Source organism: Melanerpes formicivorus, unplaced genomic scaffold, assembly GCF_026170545.1.
Source record: "Melanerpes formicivorus ecotype bairdi unplaced genomic scaffold, bMelFor1.0.p_v2 SCAF_36, whole genome shotgun sequence".
Taxonomy (NCBI): Eukaryota; Metazoa; Chordata; class Aves; order Piciformes; family Picidae; genus Melanerpes; species Melanerpes formicivorus.
In genome coordinates, this window is record NW_027142388.1 from 2,759,344 (window position 1) to 2,771,895 (window position 12,552).

General features: G+C 42.9%; 1 protein-coding gene across 4 annotated transcripts in view; it reads right to left on the reverse strand.

Moving 5' to 3' along the window:
* Window positions 1-1,963: 1,963 nt before the first annotated feature.
* The window catches only part of GNB1L (G protein subunit beta 1 like), a 47,248-nt gene continuing 36,659 nt past the window's right edge, over window positions 1,964-12,552 (reverse strand). For all 4 annotated transcript variants that reach the window (XM_068157306.1, XM_068157305.1, XM_068157307.1 and 1 more), the window contains one exon: window positions 1,964-8,110. In XM_068157306.1, the coding sequence (XP_068013407.1) occupies window positions 7,844-8,110 (267 nt within the window). In that variant the 3' untranslated portion in view covers window positions 1,964-7,843. The remainder of the gene's footprint in view (window positions 8,111-12,552) is intronic.

The following is a 12,552-nucleotide window of genomic DNA, read 5'->3' on the forward strand; positions in this document are numbered from 1 at the left end:
ACCAGCCTGCTTTTCAAAGGCCCACTGCCCTTCACGAGGTCTGTGTGAAGTACTCTATGTGTTGCACATGCCAGAAAAATGCACTCATTCCCCCATTAACAGAAATGACCTATTATAAATTTACCAAAGATACCATAGTTTTATAAATTGGCCACATATGTCTGTGTAATATATTTATTATATCACATTTCATAGCATTTCTCTTTTATGAAACTCAGCCTTGAATATGTCACATATGTTTTGCATATATGTGCAATAGTCAGCCAAGTATATCTGAGTAAAGTATGATAAATGTGTTCTTTCCATATGGGAAATTAAATGTTTTTCCAGATTAAAAAAAAAAAGAGTTTATGAAGAGCAGCCTATACAGAATAATTATAATAAATCACTTGCTTCTAGTTAGGTTAAAATTGTAGATTTGAATTAGTAACAAAGAGATTAAGAACAAAAGTTAGAAAAGTCATATTTAGGAGCTAATTGTATGAGGAGATGGAGGAGATGGAGAACCTATGCATGTTAAGGCTAGCTGCTGCAGGGTGTAAAATCATGCAGGCTTGTACAGCAGCTTCCATTTTGTGCTGCCAGAGCGATTCTGTGCTGATAAAGGCCTCTCACCACCTCCATGTCTCATGGACAGAGCAAGTGCTCTTCAGTGTCTGGTCTAGCCTGAGTTCTACCTTGTAGTTCCTGTGTGACCAACTCTTAGTGGTCATTTGCTTTCCTGAAACCAAATGTGCTCTTCGTGAAGCTAGTCCTGGTGACTAACCCACTGGTTGGTGCAGCGGGCAGGCAGGACACTGTACCTGCCTGTGACAGGTTGATTGCACAAATGCCCAGGTGCTGAGACCCAGGCCCCTGGGCTGCAGCTATAAATTGCAAAAGGAAGTTTAAAAGAAATAAACATCACTTAAAACTTAGAGATGTCTGCATGACTAGGTTTTCCAGTGCTTTTAGTTTGGCTAATGGACAAGGGCTCTGTGCTTGTTTGTTTTTCTTTCACTCTGCTTGCCCAGTGCTCCCATTGTCCCTGTTTCTGGGGGGTAGAGGTTCCCCTGCTCCCTCAGTGCTCTCTCCTACTGGCTTTAGCCGCCCTTTGGCTGGGCTGTGAGCTCCAACAGCAGGCAGTCAGCACTGGCTCTCAGAGTGGAGAGGTTGCACACAAAGCTGTCCCATTCCAGTCATCTTAAAAGAGCAAAAGAGGGGTGGTGAGATGGGGGTGCAGCAGCCCTCCTCTCAGGCTGATTTTATTTGAGCACTGCCTTACATGTTTCTTTTATTTCAGCAAACATGAAGTGAGTCTTTCTTTCCTGCTTGTTGTCAACAACTTCAAACCAGATGGGCTCAAGAGATAAAACTATAAAGACCCAATGTCTCTATTTAGCATGATGCCAAGTCTGCATGCCATCAAAATATCTGAGGCAAAAAGCCCTGCAAGGATAATACTCACCATCAGTATTATGTTAAAAACAGCCTAGATGCTTTTCTGTGAACACAGACAATGTATCCATGAATCACTGAGATTTCATATCAGCAATTTTTTTAATTAGCATCAAGACAAATGCCATGTCCACATTCCCTGCCATGTTTAAAGTTATTACGTACACCCAACACACCAACCTTCCTCCTACCTATGTCAGAACATGTTTATAGCGAGCAGTGCCATGGCTGCCTGGAAAATGTACCTTTTGCATTCATGAGACACCAGAGCAGAGTAATGCCTCAGCATTTTAACATCCTCCCCAGATTCTCTGATCTGGACATAATCAGGATCAAAATCAACCCTGCAGCTGGTAGGAAAGAGAGATCATTGGTGTCCAGAAAGTGCCAAAGAGTTTCTGTAGCTTTTGCTGCACCAGCTTACTTAATCTGTGAATATAAATGAGGAGGAAACAGCATCCCACTATAACGTCAAAGTTACAGTTTTCTTCTCCCCCCCCCCCCTCCCCCCCCCCCCAGTTAAAACTTAAAATTGTAATAGATGGTTGTGAGAATTATTTTTTTTTTCATGGCCATGTGGCTCTCCTGTAAGGACATAGCCAGCACTGCTCTGGGATGGTTCTGCAGCACATGTGGCTGCTGAATTCAAGACCTCAGTCCCCCATGCTGCTGCCTCCAGTGACACTGTAACATTTGGCAATGCAACTGTTCATAGCAGAGAAATACTTAGACACTCCTTGGGGTGAGCACTGGCTCATGGAGAGGTGTAGGTTATGGTTTACAGGATTTCCTAGTCTTCCAACACCTTTAAAAGAGGATGCTGTGGAGATAAAAGCAAGTGCTTTTGGAAGTGAGCTGGTGTACAGCTTTAAAAATACACTGCTGTGGTCCCAGCTGTGTGGTGCAGTAATACATTGTAGTGTCAAAGTATTGGTCAGGGATTCTGTTGAAGGGGAATAAGACAGTAATAACTAAACCAAAATTTATCTCCTCCAATATGAGCATTAAATATATCTGGAGGTGTGTATCACTGCTAAATATATTCTGGGTGTGTCGCTGCTCAGGAACAAAATTCTTAGTAGGCTTTAGAAATGCACAGGGGAGCAGATGGCTCCGTCCAAACAGACCTGTTGCTTTGTAGTGTTTGATAAGGGGCAGTGGTACATAAAATCACACCCAGGAAGGGACTAACTAGCACAAGCTTCCACTACTGGTCTTGTCTTGACCAAAAAGGATGTGCAAAAGTCAGGGGACACAGAATTTGGTATCCAGAATGTGGCTACTTGCTCTCTGCCTACTTTGATCCTGTTGGGCAGATTCACAATCAGTGTGCTTCAGTCTATTAACAAAATTACATTTAGTGCAGACATGGGGTGTTTTTGTGTTTAGTTTCATATTGTGAGATCCTTAAATGAATGGCCAAAAGCTCCAGTACAATCTTAATTCTGGACAATCACATTACAAAACAAACCTGCAGCATGATCCAGAGGAGTAGGGCAGGGATTAAACACAGCCAGGTTTACTTGAAAAACCTACTGTAGGAAGGGGGACCGAGGTTGGCATTTCAGAATACTGCAAACAACAAAAGCCTCATGGCTTCTCCTCTAGGGCATCACCATCAGTTCCTTGGTAGTACACTGGTTATGCTTTGACATCAAACTGTGTCTCAGCATTGCTGTAACATTGTCTAATACTAATCCAGGCAGTCATGTGCCATGTTCTCTGCAATGATCCATACTTTCACACCCGACACACAGCCAGAAAAGGAAACACATTGATTTAGTGCTCAGTAATCCTTGTTTAATCCTCAGTCCTTTGGTTTACATCACTAACATGGCTCCTGCAGTAGTCAGTGTTCTATCTTTGTTCTTGGCAGACTGAATTAAAGGAAAGATTTATTAATTTGTATGTTGGCTTTGTAGATGCATCTTAAACGTGCTAAAATCCAAAGCCGTTCAGAAGCCAGTATTGTCTTAACTATAAAAATCTGCTATTTAAAGCTCAAATCTTTGCAACAATCCAAGTCAAGCTGCAGAGAGTAATTTATTGGCTTGCTACAGCACTACATTGTAAAGGGCTGAACTTAACAACTGTCTCATTGCAGGCCCTCAGCCTGCTTCCTTTTTCACTCATTACTACAAATACAGTTAATCTTCTTTTTCCTTGCTCATCTCTACATATGACTGCAATGCCTTATGGCTCATCTACTGATGTGAGGAAGGACTTGGAACTAATGGGTGAATTTGCAAAAAACATTTGAGGGTCAGAGATCACCACTCATTCCAGTGGTGATAAATATTCCATGTAATTGCTGCACAAACACTAGTGTTTGGGATTTATTTCTGTTAGTTTATGGATGCTGGTTGCCTTCTTCCCTCTCACAGTGCCAAAGACAGTGACTCGTGGGAGGAAGCCTTTTGTAGTAATTTAGCTGTTATCACCCTTACTCCTGAATCCTCTAGGCCAGGTACAGGCTAGCCCTGTTTCTGGCAGGTGAGATTCCAGAGCCAGCTCTAAAATTTAAGGTGGTTCTTAACTCACAATGTTTGAGTCAGCTGAAATTGCAGGTGATAACCATGCTTGCTAGAATTGTAAAGACCTTGACTTCTTTTTTTTTTCCTTCTCTCAGAAAAAAAGAACTGTTGATTTCCTAGATGCAATCAGGCAAGTGTATTTTACAGTCTCCAGCTATATATACTGCTCTTCCTTTCTACTCTGGGGAAGTCCAGGTTGGTTGTCTAAGTAAATAAACTTTCTGAAGACTGCAGCACACATTGAGACTATGGCATTGAGGCTCAACTTTGGATCAAACTAATGTACTCTGGTCGCTCATTTCAATGAAATCAGAAATTTGGGAAAAAAAGTAAAATCCCTTTACTCAGTGTTGAAATAAAATCAGCAGTGATGTAAAGTGTTAATTAATTGCATGAAAGTATCACATGGATTGGGCTTTGGGAATAGGAAGTAAATAAGGATGGGATAGGTCTGTTCTTGCAAGCAGCTCTGCAACACGTGTCCTTCCTCTGGAAGCTGATGAAACTCTGCCTACTAGTAGGATTTCAGCTGCAGTTCATGCCCTCATTTTCAATTTGTGCTTACATGGCTGAGTTTATTTTTAAATCTACCTAATCAGACAAACATAAATATTTAACCCCCAGAAAAGGGTGCCAAGTTAGCTCTGAGAGCACATAGTAATCTTCAGAGTATCTTCTGAGAGACCTCTTAGCAGATCTAAACATCCCTTGAATCTCTGTAATTACTTCAGACACCAATGTTGACAGTAAATGGCATTTTTCAGAGAGAATATACCTGAGTTCCTAACTTCTGGGCTCTGATCTAACAGCACTGGTGACAGATTGATAGCAGTAACAGAGGTGTTAATCTCTTCTTCTAGGGGACTGCCACTGTGCCAATACTAGAGTATTTGCATCAGACCTTGTTGCCTACAATGGATGTAAGGTGCATGGGCCTTCAGGAAAGATGTGGTTTGTGTCCTGCTTTGGGAGCTGAGGTCTAGAACTGTGTAGGGTGGCTGTGAGCCAGCCCATCAGCCAGGCTGCCAGCAGCAGTGCCACACTGCACCAAAGCCTTGGAATCTTACAGTGGCCCTGGAGCACCAGGTGCTCCTAACTGGCATTCAGAATAAGGGAGGTGCTGAGACTAGAGCTGCCCTGAAATGTTGGAGAGATTTCTAAGTCCTCACTCCAGTCCTGAAACTGGCTTCTCACTACTCTCAGTACTCTCTGGTGGCACAGCTGCCTTTTCCTGTCAAAAGGATGAGAGGAGAAAGCAATTACTACTTGGCCCTCCTCATTTCCTACCACCATTTGCCCAAGATGAATGGGCCCTGGATTTCCTTTCCTTTTCTGCTGGATGAACATTAAACCTACAGCTCAATTCTGGGGAAACTGCCCAACAGTGTAGGCTGTTATTTGCTGCCATGGAGAAGAGAGGAATGCTTGCACCCTCCAGGCCACTCCTCCACCCCAGGGCTACTGCAGAACAGCTCTCCAGTCCTTTGGGAAGAATGGGGGAAAATGAACTTTTCACAGAAGAGGTGCAGAGTTGAGAAAAGACACTAGGTGTGGGTTCACAGTGCAGGGACTGACCATATGGCTTGACAGTTGGGGTTGTTTGGGGTTTGGTTTGGGATTTATTTTGTTTTAATTTGATAAACTCAAAAGCATGTTGGCCTCCATCACCAAGCAACCCCATGCCTGTGGTACCAGGAGTCCCCAAAAAGTGTTCCTGGCTTTGATCCATGCAAAATGATGGTAGCAGCTGTGCCTCTAACTCTGTACTGCAGAGTTGAGGGGAGGATAACGTGCTGGTTTTTGACACAGGATGCATAGGTCCATTCTGGAGGAGATGCAGAGATGGTTTTTTTCACCTGCCAGGACAGTGCCCAACCACCAGCTTGACATGGCATGGGCCTTCATCAGCTCTCACTTCAAGGTTGTTGATTAAAAGGTGCACTGATTACACAGCTTAAAGCTCAGGGTAGGGCCCCCTCTGGAGAGGAGAAATGCCCAAGTTTCTATCCACTGGATTTTGTCTTTTTAAAAACTGAATGTGAAATTATCCCCCTACAACAGGTCACTAAGCTCTGTTTCAAGAGCACTACTCAAATGCGAGGCACCAATTCCTAGACTGCCAATGGGCTTCATATGTGGTATAGTATAAGACAGGACAGTCAAAAGGAAATCTCTTTGCAAACACCCTATTGCAAGTCCCTAGACCATAGATGACAATGGTTTCTGTATTTATTGTTCATTTTTTTATTTATGTCAATTCAGAGCTGCTTTAAGAAAGGGAATCAAAGAAAAACAGCAGGCTTGTGGAGAAGGGCCCTATCTTGTTCCAGCTCCAGGCTGCAGGCTGGAGCCTCTTGTATGGTGCAGATAGCTCCTCCTCTGTGTGAATGGTAGGTGGAGATGGAGCACTTAGCATCTATGCAGCTCTGTCTGGTAGATGTAATGAACACCAGCACTTCCCCTTAATTCAGGATTGCTCAAAATTAGTCTTTAGCTTCCAATTGCAATGTGATCCTGCATGCAGCTACTGAACAGTAAAGAAATAATCAAAGAAATGCATTATTTAAAGTGTCAGCACACTCCAATATGTGTGAGGCCACAAGCAGCCTGTGTCTGTGTTTTAATGGAAAGAACATCAGGCTTGGTGCTTGAGGCTTCTAGTCCAGCGTATTCTCTGCCTGTACAGCACAGCTGGAGAGCAGACCCAGGCCTTCACTTGCTTGTGTTTTCCCTGAAACACTTTCTAAGGGCTTTTGATGCTGGTGACTTTTTCTTTGATGTCCAGCTCGGTACAGAGGCAGAAACAAGTACTTCCAGTAAAGTATCAGCAGTGCACAGCCTGGACACAGACCACTTCAGCTTGTAAAGCTCCTTTTTAACAAACCAGTCCTTGTGAGCAGGCTGGTGTATGGCTAAGGGGCTTCCAAAGAATGCAAATACTGCTTCAGCATTCAAACAAAAATCCCTTCCTGAATGAATTTCAGCTTCCCCAGCCGTAGATGTGCCAAGTTAATGGAGCCATTTGCACAGTTGTCCATGCAGTTGCCTAAATGTTAATGGAAGCTGTGTAGCTGAATCCCAGACTTGGCCCTGCTGAAACTTACCCTTAACTCTCTAAGGAGAAGGGTGCTAATTGGATTGCTGAGTTTAAATCCTTCAGCTAGTCAGTCTATGGAAAGGATTTAGCACTGGCACTATAAAAGGCTTTACTTAGCTTTGCAGTGCAGGGGAAGATTTCTTTCTTTTTTTTCCTCTTTCTTTCTTGTGATTAATTGAGAGGCTGGAGGTGACAGGAGATGTAATGAAATTCATAAATGCCAAAGGCCGTCCCTAGTCACATTCCTGACTGTTGGTTTAAGTTAGAAACTGACAGAAGTGTGAACAAATCAAGGTTGTTCTGATAGCCTTTCAGTTATGGGGAAGAAAAAGTAACTGACAATGAGAAACCACTGGAGGTAGTGTAATGTGTATAAATTCCAACAAAGAGAGATATTTTACACTGGTTCAGATTCTTTGATACACAAATGACTTACAAACAGATGGATTCTGCCCCCCCCAGTCTGAAGGATTCCAGTCCTTTTTCACAAAAGAAGATATTGGTGCAGGCTTTTAAAGCAACCTGCCACAGAAAAGCTGTTACAAAGCCTGTAGCAGAAGTCACAGCGGCTTGTTCTGGGTCCTTGTTGGGAATTGTCAGAATCCATTTTCTTCTCTAGGAAACAAGCAGTTTGAACAAGTGTAAAAAGTAACTGAGGACTCTCACTTCACTCTGGAAATACATTCTACTGCGTTCCCACATCCACGTGTTAATTCCAGTGTAAAGAATTGCTTCACCAGTCCTGTTTTCTTAGTCCACAGCAGTGCAGAACACATCATGTCTGAGTATATATTGACCAGATACTGATGCGGTGATCTTTTGAGCCAGCTGCCATCAGTCTCTCACTGGGCTGGCTGTGATCTGAGAAGGACACACAATGGATGGTTGCTGTGTGGTAGGCCAAGACTGCTAGGGGCTTCATTTTTTTCCAGCCAAAGATCCTGATGCGATGATCCCACCCTGCTGTTGCTAAAATCTTCTTGTCTGGACGGATGGTGACATCAGATATGCCAGCATTGACAAGTCTGTGTGTTTTGTAAACCTGTGGGAGAAAGTAATAGATGAGCTCTAATTGTTTAAAACAGAAGGAAAAGGAATCTTTGGAGCTTTTAGAAGGTACAGAGCTCACCCATACACATTGGTGTCACACAGGTACTATGGAGCTTTTCACAACATGGTGGATGGTGCCTTAGTGAGAACAGTGTGACAGAGTAAGATGGAAAAGAGCTTAACTTGAGCCTCTCTTCAGCACCATTCTCCAAAAAGAAAATCATCCCTTATATGTTTTCAGTTTATATTTGCATTTAAAGCAATATTCTGTCACGTGCAAAGCTCTGAGTCAGGGTTTTGAGAACCAGACCACAACACAGCTTTGCTCTTCCAGCAAAGCCTGAACAACAACGTTCAGAACTATGGCTATATATATATATATATATAAAACAAATTTTCCCCCTGCTCCTGAAGTATTCCCATGCTGAGAGTCTGCTGATGTTTAAACTACCTGCTACTTATTTCTACTCATGTGGCCCCTCACAAAAACCCCAATAAGCTGTGGTAGCATTTACCGGAGTCTTGAGAAAGGAATGCTTCCAGGAATTAGGTTTCAATGTCAGGAAATCTGTATTTCTAGTACTTCTTCCCAAGAGACTTTTATTTACACCAAATTCCAAGAAGGGGATTATGACCAAGTTACTGATTTCAACCTTGGAAGCCTTTTGTTACTGTTTGGAGACTACTGGGGCACAAATTTCTAAGGGGCACAATGACAAGGAAAAACATCTAGCTTCTTCAGGAGGCACTGGGGCTGCCCAGCACATAGCCCTTGGAAGGAATAGTTTTCACTCTGCCAACGGGAGCTTCCCCTGGGGCACAGAACGAGAGCTCAGTGTAAAACACTTGCTCTGTTCTCACCTCAGGTAACGTGCATTAGTCAACAGCCTGCCTCTGAGCTCACAGCACAGGCACTCCAGTGTGACTGTGCGTGCAGCATGTTGAAACAGCCTGGGTTTTGTGGAAAACATCTTTTGAGTGTTTGCTGAACTTGGGGTGCTGTTATTTAAAAACACATCTGGAAATTGCACATTAATGCCACCCTCTACTTAATGCTGAAATCTGTAGCTGTCTTGTACCAAAGCATGTTTTAATATGCTATGTTTGCTGCTTTTCTGAGGTGGGAGTGGCAAGTGTATGACATCTGAGGAGCTTTCCTCCTTGAAGCACATTCCATGACACACAGGTAGTACAGGAGTGAAAATAATATATTAATTGCAGATAATTTAATGATAATGCTGGATGTGGAAAGCTGCAGCTCCAGAAATGCTGGTCAAAGTTGGTTTCAAAGGCAGTTGAAGGCATCTTGGAGTCTTACAGGCACAAAGCTATAAGCAATTATCGTTCAGCTGTGTAACAGCAACTTACTCAGACAGCAGGAGATGTGCAATCTGATGAGACAAAAGGCCAAATGAAACTTGTATGCTCCACACATTCCCCTATAAAAAAAAGACCTGACTACCATGTCTACAACTGAGAACATGGACAGCAAATTTTGCTTGAACAGTGGGAGGCTGCACATGGGCCTCTTGTGTGGCTGCTACTGTTAGAGCAGTGCTTTTTGCTAGTCCCCATCTTCTTCCAGACTCTCCAGTCAAGCTAATGCGACAAGGCTTCAGTGGGATTTTTGTTGGCATACGCACACTGGTGAGGAAAAGATTCATTACTTACATCACCAGCCTAGCAAATGTCAGATGGGCCTCACTCTGTAACTGATATTGTTAGCTAATGGCTATAACCAGTCCTGGGCGTGGTGCTTCCCATCATTACTGTCAATTATATGGGCAAGATCCATACAGCAAAATCAGGGCAACTGGGAGAAATCATATGTCATCAGCAAGTTACAACTTGAAAACGAAGCCTATAATGATGATGCCTTCTGGCTATGGAACATGAGGGAACAGGGGGCATTTGTGCGTGATCTGCAAATACAAGAGGTGAGAGAGAAAAGCAAAGTAGAACATCTTGCTCAATGTACATGCAGCTAGGTGAAATCCTAGCACCAGGATTTGTGCCATCCAGTCATTTATGGGCAACTACTGCAGTCAAATGCAAACGAGCATCATTTCCTAACCAGCAATCCTGCTTGTAACTAAGAAAACAGGGGAAAACAGTCGTGACCAGGGGCACTTGTGTCTATTACCAGATGCACTGAGAAATTTTGAGGTGCTGAGGCTAACAGATATTCCCCTTTGCTCGCTAACATGTGCTAGCTATGACTTTTCTCTCTCTTTTTAAATCTCCCTCTCCCACACTCAAATCATGTTGTCAGGTCCTGTTCCTATTAGAAAAGCAGTCAAGGTAGCAGCAGCCCTAAGCATTTGAGGGACAAACCTCAGCGATCCAACCACCAAAACGTGTGCTTGCTTGCATTACAGATTTTTTTTCTCTTCTCATATATAAAGAAGCTTCTGTGATTATCAGATTGCTTAGGTCTGCTTTGTTTATTCACTTGCAGAAGCTGTTTACCTCCTACCTTCTATCACAAACATCATCACATAATTGCACTATCTTGTCCAAATCAGAGGGCTCATAACCAATCCAGTCAGTTGCTGACAGTGATGATTTAAGCAACTTTTTGTAGAAGACAATACACCAAACTTTCCCCATAGCAATAAACTATGAAGTTGCCTTCATCATCTATTCATTGACACACTGGAACATTGCCACTCAAAACAGAGCTGAAGTAGCATCATTGCATCATTACTTCTCCAACAGCAGATAGCTGTGTGCCACATTTACTTATTAAAACCTTTTAGAATAAAAATAATGTGCCACTGAGTGGTTTTCCACCATCTACCATTACCTCAGGTACCTGGAATGTCAGGGTAAAAAAAATAAAAAATATCCCCATCTGTTTTATATTATTAATGCAATAGTGGAAAAACCCCTTAAATCTATGTCCTTGACAAGCTGGAGTGCTCCTGTGAAAGATTAGGGCATTCACACTGCACATGAAGCACAGAAACATTACTTAGAGTTTATTATGTTTGGTATTTAAATTTCTTCTGAGCGCAGCTTCTGCCCTTAGTGTGATGTGCTGAAGATGTAACTAATCCTACAGGCCTGGGAATGTGAATGCCCCATGCAAACCATACCTGGAATATTTGATGTGAACAACTGCTGGTTTTTCCTGTGAGTCCTACCTGTAACCCTCCATTACAGTTAAACTCAGGACTGAAATGTGCTGTAGGGAACAGTATTTTCTTTGAACTTAGGAACAAGCTTTGCTACAATTAATGTGAAGGAATAGCTTCCTCCCCAGCTCTGGAGTATTTGCAAGCTTTAAAAAGCTTATCATGATATCAGACTCCTAACACCTTGGCCTTGGAGAACTAGTTTTAATACCAAGTTTCTTCACTTGCTCACTTTCCTTCTACTTCTGTGAGCTAATGACACCACCTGTGTGTCAACAGTGACAGGAAAGGTGGGGCAGGGGGAGGGAAGGCAACCAAAACCCTCCTGAATCATGACAACTGTGTATCAGCTTTGGTTCATTTTTTCTTTATCACATTAGCTTAGAATGTCTTTGCTACTTACTCAGAGTCTAGAGTGCCTCTCTTACTTCATGCCATATTGCTTATTAAAGTTCAGATGTCCTCAGTGAGTGCTGTGGCCTCCAAACTTCACCTCAGCTGGATGCATTTACAGTACATGCACTGGTGTCCTAGGACCCTACCACTAGTTCTGTGGGGATGCCTAACACAGTATGTACCTTCACAGTGTCCCCCAGGTGATGAGTCACCACTGGATGAACAAGCACTTGCTTTTCTTCCTGCAACACTGTTCAGAAAACAGCATTAACTTACCACCCTACCAGAAGATCTCCACAAAAGCTGCAGGCTGGAAGAGTGAATTAGTGTATCCAGCAGCTCTTCTCAAGGATGATACAGGGGACACACAGGGACTGGCTCAGGCCCTATTTATTGTGTGTTCAGGGGACAACTGCCACTTTAAGCAGAGGCTGTACCTGGTCCATTTTAATTTTCACAAGCTTTTTATTTATGCACTTCATTTCCACACTTAGTTAAAACCTACTTAACCCCTTGACACTGTTGGAACACTTGCTAAAGTTGTCTAGATTAAACAGTATTTATTGCCATTCAGTAGCAGAGCCTGAAGTGGTGATTATGAGACCTCCTTCTAACCCAGCCCTTCCAGGTATGCGTAGCTCAGACGCCAACTGCTATCTCCAGTTAAGTTATTTTCCCTGTCTCCAGCTAGGGCTCTAAAGGCACCAAAGGACATTGGTCGCCTAAACCTCCTGTGCGTTTGGTGCGAGCTGGGCTACTCTTGCTCTTTTTGTTTGTGAAGTATTTAGTGGAGCATTTCTGCCTTTCCCACAGTGGAAAGAAAGCTCTCTCCATTCAAGCAGAACCTTTGGTAAAGCAATCCTTTGTTTCTCATTTTTATAAGTAATTTATAATGTTTAGG